Source organism: Lithobates pipiens, unplaced genomic scaffold, assembly GCF_037356315.1.
Source record: "Lithobates pipiens isolate NorthernLeopardFrog02 unplaced genomic scaffold, aLitPip1_a1.2 Scaffold_19, whole genome shotgun sequence".
Classification (NCBI taxonomy): Eukaryota; Metazoa; Chordata; class Amphibia; order Anura; family Ranidae; genus Lithobates; species Lithobates pipiens.
Genome location: NW_027507764.1, coordinates 393505247 through 393524716, shown reverse-complemented (window position 1 = coordinate 393524716; position 19470 = coordinate 393505247). Strand labels below are relative to the sequence as shown.

General features: G+C 44.9%; 1 protein-coding gene across 1 annotated transcript in view; it reads left to right on the top strand.

Annotated features, from left to right (window-relative positions):
* The window catches only part of DOK6 (docking protein 6), an 812960-nt gene that overhangs the window by 337656 nt on the left and 455834 nt on the right, over nucleotides 1-19470 (top strand). The window contains exon 3 of the mRNA XM_077492381.1: nucleotides 7708-7822. Within this exon, the coding sequence (XP_077348507.1) occupies nucleotides 7708-7822 (115 nt within the window). The remainder of the gene's footprint in view (nucleotides 1-7707; nucleotides 7823-19470) is intronic.

Below are 19470 nucleotides of genomic sequence, written 5' to 3'. Positions count from 1 at the left end.
CTCCTCTTTCCTATCAGGCACCCATGTGGAGTCAGTGACCTCCTCATCCCCTCCCTCCTCATCACTGGAGAAAACCTGGCAGTGTGCTGCAGCTGAAGGAACATGACTGCCAGATTGCTGTCCTTCTTAGGCACCCCCTCTCTCTGGGCTCACATTACTGCCTTTTTCTAGCTGGGTACCATCCTCAGAGCCTTCAAAACACTGGGCATCCTCCTGGAGCATGTACCCAACACTGTGGTCAAACAGTTCGGGGGACTCCTCAGGAGGACATGGTGGGGCTAGGTAAGGAGTGACTGATGCCATTGAGCCAAGGGAAGAGGCCACGTTGGCAACTGCTTTGCCAGTCAAAGTACCATGAGCCTGGGTGAGAGAGGATGAGGATGATGAGGACGGCTTGGTCATCCACTCTACCAAGTCTTCAGCATGTTGCTGCCAGCTTCTGAAAAAATTGGGCAAGTACCTATGAGGATGCACCATGTCCACGACCAGCACTGTTGCCTCTAGACACAGAGCCTGCTTGCCTTTTTTAATTGGCTTGTGACTGTCTGCCTCTTCTTGTTGGCCTTCCAGACATACTAATGGCCTGCAGGGAGATGTAGCTGCACAAAGCTGGGACATATATATATATATATATATATATATATATATATATATATATATATATATACTGATTATACTGCAGCTAACAGAATCAACTGCCTGCCTGTAGTATTATTAGTATAAGAACACTGGCAATTGTATTCAGGTAAGCTTTAGGTGCACACTGTGCAAAGGACACTTAAACAAAATACTGCAGCTCCCTTCCTGTATTTGTATGAAAATGCCGGCAATTGTATTCAGGTAAAGCTTTAAGTGCACATTGTGCAAAGGACACAAAAACAAAATACTGCAGCTCCCTGCCTATATTTGCATGAGAACGCCGGCAATTGTATTCAGGTAAAGCTTTAGGCGCACACTGTGCAAAGGACACTAAGACAAAATACTGCAGCTCCCTGCCTGTATTTGTATGAGAACGTCGGCAATTGTATTCAGGTAAAGCTTTAGGTGCACAATGTGCAAGGGACACTAAAAAAAAATACTGCATCTCCCTGCCTATATTTGTATGAGAACTCCGTCAATTGTATTCAGGTAAAGCTTTAGATGCACACTGTGCAAAGGACACTAAAAAAAATACTGCAGCTCCCTGCCTATATTTGTATGAGAATGCCGGCAATTGTATTCAGGTAAAGCTTTAGGTGCTCACTGTGCAAAGGAAACTAAAAGAAAATACTGCAGCTCCCTGCCTGTATTTGTATGAGAATGCTGGCGATTGTATTCAGGTAAAGCTTTAGGTGCACACTGTGCAAAAGACACTAAAACAAAATACTGCAGCTCCCTGCCTATATTTGTATGAGAACACCGGCAATTGTATTTAGGTAAAGCTTTAGGTGCACACTGTGCAAAGGACACTAAAACAAAATACTGCAGCTTCCTGCTTGTATTTGTATGAGAACACCGGAAATGGTATTCAGGGAAAGCTTTAGGTGCACACTGTGCAAATGACACAGTGCACTAATGCCGCATACACACGATCAAACAATCCGGTGGAAAAGTCCGGCAAACTCAAATCCGCCAAACAATCCCCCCGTGTGTAGCCTCCGGCATACTTTTTTGACCCGACAGTACGGCGGACTTAGAATTTCGGTTTGCACAACAATCTGCCCGCCGTACTCGCATTTCGGCGGACAATCCGGCCGTGTGTATGCCAGTCCACCGTACTTTTGAAATGAGCGGACTTTTCCCGCCCCGAGGAAAGTCCGCTCATTTCTAGCGGGTCTCCAGGTAGGCGGGGCCCACGAAGGAGACGTCGCTGGCCCCGCCGCCTGGTATGGACTTAAAGGGGAACCCCAACGCCGAAAAAAATCGGCGTGGGGGTCCCCCCCAAGTCCACAACAGGCCCTTGTCCGAGCACGCTACCCGGCCAGCCAGCCAGGAAAGGGGGGCGAGCGAGCGCCCCCCCCTCCTTAGCCGTACCAGGCCGCGTGCCCTCCACATGGGGGGTGCCTTGGGGAAGGGGGCCTCTTCCCGACAACCCTGGCCCTTGGATGTCGGGGTCTGCGGGCGGGGGGCTTATCGGAATCCGGGAGCCCCCTTTAATAAGGGGGCCCCCGGATACCGGCCCCCCACCCTATGTGAATGAGTATGGGGTACAATGTACCCCTACCCATTCACCTGTAAAAGAAAAGTACAAAAAAAAACACAACACACGAGATAAAATACTTTATTGCACAGCTCCGGGGGTCTTCCGTCTTCGGGGGTCTTCTCGCCGGACTCCTCCGCTATCTTCTTCTAGCTCTTTTGCTAGCGGAGGAATCTGGCTTTCTTCCTCGCTGCCGGCCTCGGTCTTGTCCCCCTCTTCGGTTCTTCTGCCGGGCCACCGCGCCTTCTTATAGCTCTTTTACAGGCGGTGGCCCGGTCTTCTGTCGCCGCTGCCGCCTTCCGTTCTTCTTCTTCTTCTTCTCCTTCTTCTCCTGGAGATGTTGACTCGACGCTCTCTCCGGCCACAATGCCAGGGACACGCTGCGCGGCCACTTATATAGGGACAAGGAATAGTAATAAGATGGCGCAAAGATCAAACACCATCCAAAAACCTCTATACTAACGGGGGGGGGGGAGGGAGGGAAGGGGGAAAGAGGGGGAAAAATGTCTATTTATCAATCTGCTGTGTGAAACAATCCTGCTCTCTATATAAATGCTTCCCCTGCTGCTCTGGCCTTTAGAACTGAGGAAACAATGGATATTGTGAAACGCGTCTTCTGATTGGCCGACACGCCACTTCCGGTATACGGAGCTTGCGTTCCACGCTGGAACGCACTTCCAGTTCCGGGTTCTCTGACTCTCCGGACGTTAGAAGGCACTGATACTGCCTATTGCCATCATCTGGACATCCACGAGGCAGCGTTTTCTACAAAACCTAGGCTGCTACACCGCAGCCTCTGCTGCTGAACATCTTGAATGGCCGTTCCAGCTGTTTATCATCTCTGCTCCTCCGGATAGAAGTGGCTGTGATTACCCTCCCTCCTTAACATTTTATGCCTGACTACAATGTCCTTTTGTGAGTAGCCAATTGGCTGTGTGATTTTATCAGATTAAATGTAATCTACCTTATATACTACACTTCGTTTGGCGCACTTCTTGTCTTTTCTACATTATATAGGGACAAGGGGTGGTGTCACATGGCTTTATGTCACATGGGTTGGTCACGCGTGTGTGGGCGAGTTCGTTCATTTCGAAAGTACGGCGGACTTAGTACGGCGGACTTAGTACGCCGTATTAGTCCGCTGAAAAAGTGCCGTGTGTGGGCAAGTAGCCCGTTCGAAAATTCCGACGGACAGTTTGGCGGACGTCCGCCAGACTAAGTACGTCGGACAGACGGCTACGTGTGTACGTGGCTTTAGCGCAAATAGTGCAGCTTCCTGCCTGTCATTATATTATGAAGAGAATAACAGGAACGGATCTAGCTAAACTGAATACAGTGTATAAATATATATACAACACATCTGGGATGTATATGTATCCTCTACACACTGTAACTGAAGCTAACTGATGCACCTGCCTATTCTATCTAACTTAAATCAAATGACACTGTCTCTCTGCCTGTCTCTCTCCGCCACCGCAACACATTACACAAGGCCGCCACACAGGTGGCCTTATATAGTGTTGGGCATGTACTAAACCCCTTGAGACATAATTGGCCAAAGCCACCCTGGTTTTTAATTTAGTTAATAAATCCTGACAAACCAGTGCTGAAATTGATTATTGACAGTGATAATTGATTATTGACAGTGATTCAAATTAATACATAAAAATAAAGTCCATAAATCATTTTCTTTTTGAGTGCCACTTCAATTCTTACAATCGTCACCAGTAGCAGACTTTGAGTAGATCACCCACTGAATGTGAGTGAATTGCCTACTCACCAGACCACCATGACCCTTTTAACTAAAAAAGGTCAAGTAAAGCTGTTAGCATGGGTCAACGGTCCTGCTGGTGTGCCAAAGGAACCTTGTAGTTTCTCCACTGCAGCAGCCCATTTAAAAAATAGATCAAAATGGGACCATAGTGTAACACAGTTTATTTAAAAATATGAATATAGAAACATGGGCCAAATGACTGCTTATAATGGTTGGTGCCTTAGCCTGGCAGTGAGGACTTTAGAAATGAACAAATAGATATTGCAGCCGTCCTGCTTGCACTGTTTGTTGATCAGTGTGCGTTCCACTGCCATGGTAAATTGAAAATCGGAAGTGGCTGGAAGTGATGTGACTGGGGTGCGCCTCAATGTGCGTTTTGTCTTACAACATCAACTTATGTCGAGGTGCATCCCGGTCACATCACTTCTGGTTTTCAATTCACCACGGCGGAGGAACGCATGCTCGATCAACCAACAGCGTCAGCGGGACGACTGTGGTATCCATCTGTCTGGCAAGTCATGTCCAAAGTCCTCAGTGCCAGGCTAAGGTACCAACCAATGTAAGTAGCCATTTGGCCCGTGTTTTTCTATTCATCTTTTTAAATAAACAGTGTTATACTATGGTCCCGTTTTTATATATTTTTTAAATGAGCTATCGCGGTGGAGAAATAACAAGGTTCCCAATCACATCTCCTTTGGCACACCAGCAGGGCCGTTGATCCATGCTAACAGCTTTACCTGACCTTTTTTTAGTTAAAAAGGTCATGGTGGTCTGGTGAGTAGGCAATTCACTCACATTCACTGGGTGATCTACATGAAGTTTGCTACTGGTGACGGTTGTAAGAATTGCACCCAAAAAGAAAAATATTTGTGGACTTTATTTTTGATGTATTAATTTAAATCACTGTCAATAATCAATTTCAGCACTTGATTGTCAGGATTTATTAACTGTATATTATTAATTAGCACTATGCACTTTAAATTGTGTATGTATAAGGAGTGTCATAATTGAACACATATAGCGCTCCCTACCACTACACACCCCAAATCCTACAAAGACAGCACATGTGATTTTGAGAGGAGCAGCCTATATTTCTATATTTCTCTAATGCTGCGTACACACGATCGGACTATCTGGCGGACTTTGCAGCGGAGGTCCGCCGGACTTTCCGAATGAGCGGACTTGCCCACACACGCTAACACACGGCAGGACTTTTCCGGCGGACTAGGTCCAGCAGACAATCCGTCGGACTATGGCGGGGGTCTGCCGGACTTTTGAAATGAACGGACTTGCCCACACACGGAGTAAAGTCCGTTCATTTTGAATGTGGCTCCAGGTAGACGGAACTAGCGAAGGAAGTCAATGTCGCCACCTCCATCGGCGAGATTGACACATCACTACCCCCCGTCACCTGGTATGGATTTAAAGGGGAACCCCTATGCCGAAAACACGGTGTGGGGTCCCCCCAAAGTCCATAGCAGACCCTTATCTGAGCACGCAGCCCAGCCAGTCAGGAAAGGGGGTGGGGAAGAGCCGTACCAGGATGCGTGCCCTCAACATGGGGGGGGTGCTTTGGGGAAGAGGGGGCCCCATGGCCCCCACCCCAAAGCACCTTGTCCCTATGTTGATGAGGATAAGGGCCTCTTCCCGACAACCCTGGCCATTGATTGTCGGGGTCTGCGGTCTGTTTATCAGAATCCGAGAGCCCCCTTTAATATGGGGCCCCCAGATTCTGGCCCCCCACCCTATGTGAATGAGTATGGGGTACGATGTCCCCCTACCCATTCACCTGTCGGAAAAAGTGTGTAAAAAAACACAACAAAGGTTTTTAAAATACTTTATTAGACAGCTCCGGGGGTCTTCTTCCATCTTCGGGGGTCTTCTGGCCGGACTCCTCCTCTATCTTCTGCTCTTTTAACACTAGCTCTTTTAGTAGCGGAGGAGCCTGGCTTTCTCCTTCATCGCCGCCGCCATCCGGGGGTCTTCTTCCGACTTCGGGGGTCTTGTCCCGCTCTTCGGTTCTTCTTTCCGGGCCTCCGCTATCCTCTTACAGCTCTTTTACTAGCGTTGGCCCGGTCTTGTCGCTGTCGCCTTCTTCTTCTTCTCCTTCTTTCCTCTTCTTCTTCTTCCTTCCGATGTTGACACAATGCTTTCTCCGGCCGTAATGGCAGGGATGCATTGTGTGGTGACTTATATAGGGATAAGGGGCGAGGTCACCGGGTGATATTACATGGTGACCCTGCCTCTTATGATGTCACATTCCCAGCATCCTCCATGGTGACCCCACCCCTTATCCCTACATAAGTCGCCGCACAATGCGTCCCTGCCATTACGGCCAGAGAGAGCGTCATGTCAACATCGGAAGGAAGAAGAAGAGAAGAAGAAGAGAAGACGGAGAAGAAGAAGGTGACAGCAACAAGACCACTTTAGTACACAAAACATGTTTATTTGAAGTGCTGGTGACTTTGTATCTTGCATTTGATTCTGGCATGACACCCTCCATGGTATTCACTTCAAGCACCCATCATTACACGGCTGAGTACTGTGAGTAGTCCAGCTTCTATTTGGACTTTATATCTTACAAAACCCAGAACATTTTTAGCAGAGGGTGAAAACAAAAATATTAAAAATATAACCAGACATATTAAATGGTACAGTTAGAGGTATATATGTGGCAACATATGCCAAAGATTGTTAGCAAAGGTTTTGCTTTACCCCATAAGAGAGGATGTGCACTGAGAGGTACTGAGTTTATACGTTTTAACTCTTCCCCATTTTATCTGAAACTTAGTGGTTGTAAACCCAGTGAAGTATACAGACTCAGATGATACACAGAGATGAAACAAATCTCCCTACATATGTTTTACTTGTTTATCTGCTGTATTCTCTTCCCTACACCCCTTCAAAAGGGCAGAAAAGTGTTACAATCTTTTTTCATCTGTCGGGAGCACAGAGGAGGGGGTTAAAAGACTGCAGTAACAGTGTGTGAGACTTGATTGAAGACAAGATGTCTGCTGTGCTTCCCAACCCCCCCTTCCCAACAAAAATCTATCCCATGTATTGGGAAAACTTCTTAGAAGTGAGAAGTGCCCGAGAGAAATGACACATAGAGCTTTGGCGAGAGACAAGTAAACATTACAGGTATATGTGCTTTGTTCAGATTCCATGACTGAGGTTTAAAACCACTTTAATTAAACATTGAAGTTGAGCTTCTGACATGAAATAGTGACCCATTGACCTAAAATACGAATGCAGCTCACAAATGTCAGAGATATGTTTTCAGGCCTATTCTATGTAGGATTCACTGTTTTCATCAACATACTTTAAAGTTGACCTGTGGCCTAAAAAAGATGCTAGTGCCCAATTACATTGCAAAGAAGCCATCTCTAGCCCCCTAACTGGACCCTATGATAGGCAACTCGACTTAACAGAAGCAAGATACAGGTGTTGGGAGGGAAAAATATGACAATTGTAAGTTCACTCTGAAATACAGAGTACTCCATAAGATTAAATAATGATTACAGCATGCATGCAGGTGCCCACAAAAAAAAAACGTTAAAATTCTTAAATTGTTGGAGTATCATCCAATGGCAAACTAAAAGGACAAGCAATATAATCAGCATGCAGCGCAGGAAACAACCAGATGTAATAAATAATGTTATTGTAACTTTTTTTTGGACAAAGTATGTTGTCATGAGAGCCTGTGTGCTTTTTTTATTCTGTAGGAATTAAACATAAATCTTTCTTTTTCTAGGTAACAGAACTGCACAATATCAAAACTATAACACGGCTGCCTCGAGAGACCAAGAAACATGCGGTAGCAATTATCTTTCACGATGAGACTTCAAAGACATTTGCCTGTGAGTCAGGTAAGCAATTACTAGAATATTTGCTGTACATGAAATTTCAGCTTGTTCCAAAACCACAATCTAAAATATGATCAAGTATAAGTTACATGTGGGTATATGTGACATGTCATTTGTTCATGTTATTATTTTATTGCTTTATAATGTCATGCACACATTATACATATTCTACTTGACTTACATTCTAACTGTGGCCCTTATCAAGAGTTAATATTATTATAACTACTGTTTAGAGCAAATTTGTAATGCAAATAAAAATACAAAGTATGATTGGTGGACTTGCTAATAAACAGGAAGCTGAGGAGAGCAGTACGAGGCAGGCCACACTGTTATTATACAGGATCTGGTAATGATGTTCTTAAGGGGAATCTATCATTTTTTTCCCATTCAGGGCAAAAAGAAAATTTGTCTTGAAAGCCTTCTTTGCCACCCACTGATATATACTTACCTTCCCCATGCTTTCCTGCCTCTGTTGACGTCTTTGGAAATACCCCAGTGCCGGGGGTAAATGTAACTTTTTTCTATTCCTCCCAGGATACCACACTTGGCTTGAAGGTAGCTAATACCCAGGTCTGAACACTGCCTCTCTACTATCTGACTTAGTACTTAAACACAAGGTTGAAACCCATGACACCAATGCAGGAATTATGTGCTTGGGACTCACACTAAAAGCGAGTATCACGTTTTTAAGAGACCTGTCATTCTGCCAAACCTGGCACCACAGAGACCAGAAATGTAATTGTGAGGAAGAGAGTTTAGGTGCCCCATCATGTCTTTTTTTTACAAAGTTTTATTAAGTGCACTGGGACAACTCTGTTGTACAGATTTATATAAACTGTCATGCCGCGTACACACGAGCGGACTGTATGGCCTACTTAGTCCGCCGAAACACATTTCAGCGGACAGTCCGCTCGTGTGTGGGCTTCAGCGGACTTTTTCAGCGTGCAGTCAGGCGTACTAAGAATTTCGTTTTTTTTTTAATTCTGTCCGTCGTACTCGCATTTCGGCGGACAATCCGGCCGTGTGTATGCCAGTCCGCCGTACTTTTGAAATGAGCGGACTTTTCCCGCCCGGAGAAAAGTCCGCTCATTTCGAGCGGGTATCCAGGTAGGCGGGGCCCACGAAGGAGACGTCGCTGGCCCCGCCGCCTGGTATGGACTTAAAGGGGAACCCCAACGCCGAAAAAAATCGGCGTGGGGGTCCCCCCCAAGTCTACAACAGACCCTTGTCCGAGCATGCTACCCGGCCGGCCAGGAAAGGGGGGCAAGCGAGCGCCCCCCCTCCTGAGCCGTACCAGGCCACGTGCCCTCAACATGGGGGGGTGCCTTGGGGAGGGGGGGCCACGCAGCCCCCCCACCCCAAAGCACCTTGTCCCCATGTTGATGAGGACAAGGGCCTCTTCCCGACAACCCTGGCCGTTGGTTGTCGGGGTCTGCGGGCGGGGGGCTTATCGGAATCCGGGAGCCCCCTTTAATAAGGGGGCCCCCGGATACCGGCCCCCCACCCTATGTGAATGAGTATGGGGTACAATGTACCCCTACCCATTCACCTGTAAAATAAAAGTACAAAAAAAAACACAACTTTATGTCACATGGGTTGGTGTCACATGGTGACCCCGCCCCCTTACGATGTCATAGTCCCCATGTGACATCAACCCATGTGACCAACCCATGTGACATAAAGCCATGTGACACCGCCCCTTGTCCCTATATAAGTGGCCGCGCAGCGCGGCCCTGGCATTGTGGCCGGAGAGAGCGTTGAGTCAACATCTCCTGGAGAAGAAGGAGAAGAAGAAGAAGAAGAAGAAGAAGAAGAACGGAAGGCGGCGGCGACAGAAGACCGGGCCACCGCCTGTAAAAGAGCTATAAGAAGGCGCGGTGGCCCGGCCGAAGAACCGAAGAGGGGGACAAGACCCCCGAAGTCGGGAGAAGAGGCCGGCGGCGAGGAAGAAAGCCGGACTCCTCTGCTAGCAAAAGAGCTAGAAGAAGATAGCGGAGGAGTCCGGCGAGAAGACCCCCGAAGACGGAAGACCCCCGGAGCTGTGCAATAAAGTATTTTATCTCGTGTGTTGTGTTTTTTTTTGTACTTTTATTTTACAGGTGAATGGGTAGGGGTACAATGTACCCCATACTCATTCACATAGGGTGGGGGGCCGGTATCCGGGGGCCCCCTTATTAAAGGGGGCTCCCGGATTCCGATAAGCCCCCCGCGCGCACACCCCGACAACAAACGGCCAGGGTTGTCGGAAAGAGGCCCTTGTCCTCATCAACATGGGGACAAGGTGCTTTGGGGTGGGGGGGCCGCGCGGCCCCCCCTTCCCCAAGGCACCCCCCCATGTTGAGGGCACGCGGCCTGGTACGGCTCAGGAGGGGGGGCGCTCTCTCGCCCCCCCTTTCCTGGCCGGCCGGGTAGCATGCTCGGACAAGGGTCTGTTGTAGACTTGGGGGGGACCCCCACGCCGATTTTTTTTGGCATTGGGGTTCACCTTTAAGTCCATACCAGGCGGCGGGGCCAGCGACGTCTCCTTCGCGGGCCCCGCCTACCTAGAGACGCACTCAAAATGAGCGGACTTTCCTCCGCGTGTGTGGGCGAGTCCGTTCATTTCAAAAGTAGGGCGGATAGTACGGCGGACTTAGTACGCCGTATTAGTCCGTTCAAAAAGTGCCGTGTGTGGGCAAGTAGCCCGTTCGGAAATTCCGACAGACAGTCTGGTGTACTTTTCCGCCAGACTAAGTACGTCATACAGTTTGACCGTGTGTACGCGGCATCAATGTTGTAACAGAAGCAGGGGTAAGACTATGAAAATGGAAGAAGTTAGTATAATTAAGATCTATTTATTTTACTTCAATTGGGCTTTAACCAAGTTCCTCAGATTTTTGGGGCGCTAAGGAACTCTTAAGTGTGTGTTTCGCACAATTACCCAGCTACTGATTTCTGATGTTTATCCAGTCTCCAGACTTTTCATTTGTATTTTTAAAAATAATTGAATTCATTGTTCTGGGGAATACTGCTTTAACTTGATTTTTAGTACCAAATTAGTACTTTAGTATTTTAGTATTAGCATCTTTTTCACACAAGATGAATTGTAATATTTCTCTCTAATATCACCAGAATGGAAGGTATATTATCACTGCAAAGCAGATATTTCTAGCTTTTTGAACACTTTTTAAGCAATACACATGTGGGCACTACCCAATATTTCTAGTTGCTACTGCTTATAGACAAAAAAGCAGATGCTTAGCCGACTTAATCTGAAATTAAGTTTGTTGCTCTTATTAGTACACATATGGGTTGATCTACTAATTACATGGTTACATAGTTACATAGTAGGTGAGGTTGAAAAAAGACATAAGTCCATCAAGTCCAACCTATGTGTGTGATTTTATGTCAGTATTACATTGTATATCCATGTATGTTGCAGCCGTTAAGGTGCTTATCTAATAGTTTTTTGAAACTATCCATGCTCCCCGCTGAGACCACCATCTGTGGAAGGGAATTCAACATCCTTGCTTTTCTAACAGTAAAGGACCCTCTACATAGCTTGAGGTTAAACCTCTTTTCTTCTCATTTTAATGAGTGGCCACGTGTCTTGTTAAACCTCCTTCCGCAAAAAAAGTTGTATCCCTATTGTGGGGTTACCAGTATGGTATTTATGAATTGAAATCACATCCCCTCTCAAGAGTCTCTTCTCCAGAGAGAATAAGTTCAGTGCTCGCAACCTTTCCTCATAACTAATATCCTCCAGACCCTTTATTAGCTTAGTTGCCCTTCTTTGTACTCGCTCCATTTCCAGTACATCCTGCCTGAGGACTGGTGACCAGAACTGGACAGCATACTCAATATGCGGCCAGTCCAGAGTCTTATTTCCACATCCTGTGGAGAAGTTATTGCCCTGCTTAGCTTAGTATTGTCTAGATACAGAGATTGAACTCTTTACCCCATCCTTCAGGTCATTTATGAACAAAAAAAATAGAATTGGTCCCAGCACAGAACCCTGGGGGATCGCACTACCCACCTCTGACCATTCTGCGTACTCCCTATTTATCACAGCCATCTGAACTCGCCCTTGTAGCCAATTTTAAATATATGTACTCACCCTATGGTCCATGCCAATGGACCTTATTGTGTACAGTAAACATTTATGGGGAACTGTGTCAAATGCTTTTGCAAAATTCAGATACTCCATGTCTATGGGCCTTCCTTTATCTAGATGGCAACTCACCTCCTCATAGAAGGTTAATAGATTAGTTTGGCAAGAATGATTCTTCATGAATCCATGTTTATTACTGCTAATGATACCGTTACTAAAATTTTGTATATAGTCCCTTATCATCCCATCCAAGAGCTTGCATACTATTAATGTTAGGCTAACTGGTCTGTAATTTTCAGGGATGTATTTTGGGGCCTTTTTAAATATTGGTGCTGCATTGGCTTTTTGCCAATCATCTGGTATCATTCCAGTCAGTAGACTGTCAGTAAAAATTAGGAACAATGGTCTGGCAATTGCTTGACTGAGTTCACTAAGTATCCTCAAATGCAAGCTATCTGGTCCCGGTGATTCATTAATGTTATGTTTCCCAAGTCTAATTTTAATGCTTTCCTCTGTTAACCATGGAAGTGTTTCCTGTGATGTGTCATAAGGATAAACACTGCAGTTTTGGTTACTGAAGCCCATGATTCCCTCTTGAAGATTGAGAAAATTAAAAAATTCAATACCTTTGCCATCTCCCCATCCTTTGTAACCAAATGTCCTTCCTCATTCTTTATGGGGCCAATATGGTCTGTCCTCCTTTTATACTGTTTACATTTCTTAGGATTGAATTTCTTAGGATTTTTGTTTTCTCTGCTCTCTTAGCTGCCCTAATTGTGTCCTTACATTTCTTGTTGCATTCATTATAAAGTCTGAATGCTGATGATGATCCCTCAACCTTGTAATTTTTTAAGTCCTTCTCCTTTGCTTTTATATGCATTTTTACATTGGAGTTAAGCCAATTAGGACTTTTGTTTGCTCTTTTAAATGTATTACCCAATGGGATGCATTGGCTAATGCCCTTATTTAACATGCTCTTAAAGCAAACTCATCTCTCCTCAATGTTCTTTGAGACTTAGATTTTATCCCTATTCATGCCTTCTAACAAGGTACGTAGTTAAGCAAAGTTGTCTCTTTTTAAATTCAGTGTCTTTGTATTCCCCTTATGTTTCTTATTTGTGTGATTTATACTAAAGCCAATAGACCTGAGAAAAGTCCCACACATGTGATATCTCCATACTCAGGAGAAGCAGCAGAATGTATTTTGGGGTGTAATTTCATATAGTCCCATGGCATGTTTGAGCAATATATCACTTATGACAAAAAAATTAAATATTCAATGTGCTCAACAAGCCTCTCAGCAAATTCCTTGGGGTGTCTACTGTCCAAAATGGGGTCATGGGGGGGGGGGGGGGTTGTACTGCCCTGACATTTTACCACCTCAAAAAATTAATCAGATTTATGAAATAAAAGCTGTGTAAATTCCAGAAGTTTGTAGACGCTATAAATATACGCTTATTGAATTTTTTTTTTGTGACATGTGACATGTGGCTGAATGTTTTTTTGCCTAAATATATGACTAAAATTGAGTTTATTGTATTTTTTTTATAACTTATAAGTCTTTTTTCGTTTATATAGCAAAAAATAAAAAACATAGAGGTGATCTAATACCACGAAAAGAAATCTGTTTGTGGTAAAAAAAGATGCAAATTTCGTCCAGCATTGCTTGACCGTGCAATTACCAGTTAAACAGCGCAGTGCCAAATTATTAAAAGTGCTCTGGTCACCTGGGACTCACTGTTGAAAAGCATATATCACAAGAGCTAACATCCCACATTTCTTACAATATAAGGGTCCATTGAGGCTGAAGTTTGGAACTTGTTCAGCCAATCCCTCAGATCTCCATGCACATTAGTAAGGAGAAAAGATATGTGAATAGTGGTCTGCATGAATTTCAGTTTGGGACTTTTTCTTATTTTGATTATATTCCTGGATATTTGCAAATGGATATATGTTTTTTTTCTGCAATTGCTGCAGGTTTTTTATAGTTGGTAACTGGCCAAATATAATTTTAACTGTGTCTTTGTAATTTTGGTGGTAGTTGTATATTGTGTTTTTTTATATTTTGTGTGACACAAATAAAGTATACTGTATGTTTGCACACAGATATATTGCCTCCCAGGTCCTTTAAGTTTCAAAAAGTGTTTTCTGAAAGAACTTATAACTAGGAAATAGAGGTAGAGCCCTTTTCAGGTTTTTATAATTCATTTTAATTTACAAACCACTCATTAGCATGAGCCCTCATAAACAAAAATATAAAATGCAATAAGCATCATTTGTATGTACACCATACATATTTATTGATTTAAAGTGGTTGGAAATCCTAACAACACACTTTCACCTACAGGTAAGCCTAGATTAAGGCTTACCTGTAGGTGCTGCAAATATCTCCTAAACCTACATGGTTTATGAGATATTTACAATTCCCCGTACGAGGATATACTCGGCACATGCGCACTTTAGAAGGGTCACGGCGTGCTGTTTTTATTAACCACTTGCCGACCGCCTAACGCCGATGTACGTCGGCAGAATGGCACGGGCAGGCATAAGCACGTACATGTACGTGATTTGCCTCCCGCGGGTCGGGGGCCCGATCGGGCCCCCGCCCGGTGCCTGCGGCGGTCGGTTTTCGTTCGGGAGCGATCCCGGACGAGGGGACGGCCATTCATTCATGGCCACCCCCTCGCGATCGCTCCCGACGAATAGAAATCCCCGGTGACATCACTTCCTCTCCTGTAATGTAAACACAGGAGAGGAAGTGATGTATTCTCTCCTCCGTGTCGGTATTTTTCGTTCCGACACGGAGGAGAGCGGATCAGTGAGTTGCACCAACACATCCCACACACAGTAGAACATGCCAGGCACACTCACACCCCCCCTTTACCCCCCGATCACCCCCCCAATTACCCCTGCCCCCCAGTCACAGTGACACCAATGTCATTTTTTTTTTTTTTTTTTTTTTTTTTGCATTGGTGTCATTTGTGACTGTAATAACTGTTAGGGCAGTTAGAGTTAGCCCCCTTTAGTTCTAATGTACCCCCCTAACCCCCCCAATAAAGGTTTAACCCCGTGATCACCCCCCGTCGCCAGTGTCACTAAGGCTGGGTTCACATTGCAGCGGTTTATGAGAACGAATGTGATTCGCACCGCACTGCAGTGCAAATCACATCCGATCTCTGTGCGATTCGAGTTCAGCCATTCGCCGCACCCGCCGCACCCGCCACACCCGCCGCACCCGCCGCAAATTCGCACGGGACCCTTTTTTTGGCCCGCAGCAGAATCGGATCGCATGGGTGTTCACACCATGCGATCCGAGTTTGCAGATCGCACTGCGATATGCGAACTGATCTGGGGGTGTCAGTAACATTTCACTGACACTCCCAGCAGTTCGCATAGGGCAGTGTGAACTGCCGCCGGGAGGCATGCGATGCGGGAACCCGCCGCGGATTCGCGGCGTTTCCGCATCGCTCCAGTGTGAACCCAGCCTAATAAGCGATCATTTTTCTGATCGCCGTATTAGTGTCCCAGGTGACGCTAGTTAGGCAGGTAGGTATTTAGGTTCGCCGCAGCTTTTTATAGCGCCAGGGACCCCCATATACTACCGCATAAAGCCCCCTGATTGCCCCCTAGTTAACCCTTTCACCAGTGATCACCATATAACTGTTACAGGTGACGCTGGTTGGTTAGTTATTTTTTTATAGTTTCAGGGCACCCGCCATTTATTACCTAATAAAGGTTTAACCCCCTGATCACCCGGCGGGTGTCATTTGTGACTAATAACTGTTAGGGCAGTTAGGGTTAGCCCCCTTTAGTTCTAAGGTACCCCCCTAACCCCCCCAATAAAGGTTTAACCCCGTGATCACCCCCCGTCGCCAGTGTCACTAAGGCTGGGTTCAGATTGCAGCGGTTTGAGAACGGATGTGATTCGCACTGCAGTGCAAATCACATCCGATCTCTGTGCGATTCGAGTTCAGCCATTCGCCGCACCCGCCACACCCGCCGCACCCGCCGCAAATTCGCACGGGACCCTTTTTTTGGCCCGCAGCAGAATCGGATCGCATGGGTGTTCACACCATGCGATCCGAGTTTGCAGATCGCACTGCGATATGCGAACTGATCTGGGGGTGTCAGTAACATTTCACTGACACTCCCAGCAGTTCGCATAGGGCAGTGTGAACTGCCGCCGGGAGGCATGCGATGCGGGAACCCGCCGCGCATTCGTGGCGTTCCCGCATCGCTCCAGTGTGAACCCAGCCTAATAAGCGATCGTTTTTCTGATCGCTGTATTAGTGTCACAGGTGACGCTAGTTAGGCAAGTAGGTATTTAGGTTCGCCGCAGCTTTTTATAGCGCCAGGGACCCCCATATACTACCGCATAAAGCCCCCTGATTGCCCCCTAGTTAACCCTTTCACCAGTGATCACCATATAACTGTTACAGGTGACGCTGGTTGGTTAGTTATTTTTTTATAGTTTCAGGGCACCCGCCATTTATTACCTAGTCTCACTAGTGTACCCCTAAATTTAGGGGTGTCTACTTTCCAAAATGGGGTCATTTGGGGGGGGTTTGTGCCATCTTGGCATTTTATGGCCTTCAAAACTGTAACGCCCTTAGAAAGCCTGAAGGCGGTGCTTGGTTTTCGGGGCCCCGTACGCGGCTAGGCTCCCAAAAAGTCCCACATATGTGGTATCCCCGTACTCAGGAGAAGCAGCAGAATTTATTTTGGGGTGTCATTTCACATATGCCCATGGCATGCGTGAGCAATATATCATTTAGTGACAACTTTGTGAAAAAAAAAAAAAAAAAAAAAAAGTTTGTAATTTTCCCGCAACTTGTGGCAAAATATAAAATATTCCATGGACTCAACATGCCTCTCAGCAAATAGCTTGGGGTGTCTACTTTCTAAAATGGGGTCATTTGTGGGGGTTTTGTGCCATCTTGGCATTTTATGGCCTTCAAAACTGTAATAGGTAGTGAGGAGTGAAGTCAAATATTTACGCCCTTAGAAAGCCTGAAGGCGGTGCTTGGTTTTCGGGGCCCCGTACGCGGCTAGGCTCCCAAAAAGTCCCACATATGTGGTATCCCCGTACTCAGGAGAAGCAGCAGAATTTATTTTGGGGTGTCATTTCACATATGCCCATGGCATGTGTGAGCAATATATCATTTAGTGACAACTTTGTGAAAAAAAAAAAAAAAAAAAAAAAGTTTGTAATTTTCCCGCAACTTGTGGCAAAATATAAAATATTCCATGAACTCAACATGCCTCTCAGCAAATAGCTTGGGGTGTCTACTTTCTAAAATGGGGTCATTTGTGGGGGTTTTGTGCCATCTTGGCATTTTATGGCCTTCAAAACTGTAATAGGTAGTGAGAAGTGAACTCAAAAATTTACGCCCTTAGAAAGCCTGAAGGCGGTGCTTGGTTTTCGGGGCCCCGTACGCGGCTAGGCTCCCAAAAAGTCCCACATATGTGGTATCCCCGTACTCAGGAGAAGCAGCAGAATTTATTTTGGGGTGTCATTTCACATACGCCCATAGCATGTGTGAGCAATATATCATTTAGTGACAACTTTGTGTAAAAAAAAAAAAAAAATTTTTTTTTTGTCATTATTCAATCGCTTGAGGCAAAAAAATAAAATATTCAATGGGCTCAACATGCCTCTTATCAATTTCCTTAGGGGGTCTACTTTCCAAAATGGGGTCATTTGGGGGGGTTTTGTACTGCCCTGCCATTTTAGCACCTCAAGAAATGAGATAGGCAGTCGTAAACTAAAAGCTGCGTAAATTCCAGAAAACGTACCTTAGTTTGTAGATGTGACAACTTTTGCGCAAACCAATAAATATACAATTATTGACTTTTTTTTTACCAAAGACATGTGGCTGAATACATTTTGGCCTAAATGTATGACTAAAATTGAGTTTATTGGATTTTTCTAATAACAAAAAGTAGAAAATATCATTTTTTTTCAAAATTTGCGGTCTTTTTACGTTTATATCGCAAAAAATAAAAATCGCAGAGGCAATCAAATACCATCAAAAGAAAGCTCTATTTGTGGGAAGAAAAGGACGCAAATTTTGTTTGGGTACAACATTGCATGACCGCGCAATTACCAGTTAAAGCAGCGCAGTGCCAAAGTGTAAAAAGACCTCTGGTCATTTACCAGCAAAATGGTCCGGTCTGAAAGTGGTTAAACGTCATGACATGACTGGCAGGTCCCACGTGCACGTGCAGGAGTGACATCATGCGACTCCGGCCAGTCACAGAGCCAGAGTCCCTGACCCCGGAAGGAAGATGGATGCTTCCAGCCGACGAGGAAATCTGTGACATCACTGGCTCCTGTGTCAGGTAAGTGACACATAATGGGCTACTATGTGATGCATGGTAGCCCATTATGCTTTGCCTTTGCAGAGAAACAAAGAGGAAGTAAACCCATCAGGGTTTACTTCTTCTTTAAAACCACAGCTGTAGCAGGGTATGGATAAAGTGTTTGCTTTTGTATGGAGCTTATAAAAAATTTGTACAAATTATTTTTTCTACCAAACATGAATAATGCATTAAAACATTATTTTACAATTATATATCATATAAGGTAGCTTCATTATTTTACTACTGAATTGTTGCTAAAAAAGAAGTTTATTTATTTTTCAATCTATTTTTACTTTTCACACACATTCAGTTTACAGTGTTGTATGATAATTTTTCCTTGATTATATTAAGCTCTGTAAGGATGCCTGGACCTTCAAGTCTTTCTGCGCTATGTGCAATTTTATAGCATGGCAGTTTACTATTTTCTTTATGGTAATGGTAAATATAAATGTAAACAACCTTGCTTCATTGGCAAGGCAGTCAAATAATTATGATACTGGACTTTAACAAAGAAAAACAATCTAATCTTATAAAAAGGAAAACTTTCTAAGTCTACTCTTCTAGGATTATTGGGCATATAGACTTAGAACATCCTTGCTCATAATTGCTATGGCCACATTTTGGACTTTTTAGAGTTTCTGAAGTGGAGAGGAAACCAGTGACAGCATACTGATTATGCAGACTGGGGGTCCAAAAAGTCACCACAGGGACTAGTGTGAAGATCAAGGATCAGTGAAAACAAAACTAGACTGGAGTGCAGGTCCACTCTGCAGGGAAGAAGAGTCCGAACACAGATTTAGGATTACTGTGGGAATAATAGGTGTTTCTGACAGCCTGCAGAAAGTCATCACAGAGTCACATGCTCTAGAACTTCATGATCTCCACCAGAGCCCTGTTTGGGAGTATGAATGCAAAATAAATCTCAGTACACAATGTACAGGATTGTCTCACTGGTGACACCTGGCAATACATTTTGAACATTTTGAATTACATAAAGCAGAAATGTGATGAGGTTTAGGCTGGAGGTCAGAACAAATGGCAGATTAACACTGAAACAAGACTACGTAGTAACCAGGGTAAAAAGGATATGGGAAATTCGACTGGATGCACAGACAGAATCAGTAGCTTAAAACAAACAGTTAAAAAGCACGCTATTTAGTGCAAGCGCCTTATATTGTTCAGCTAACGGGCGGGTGTT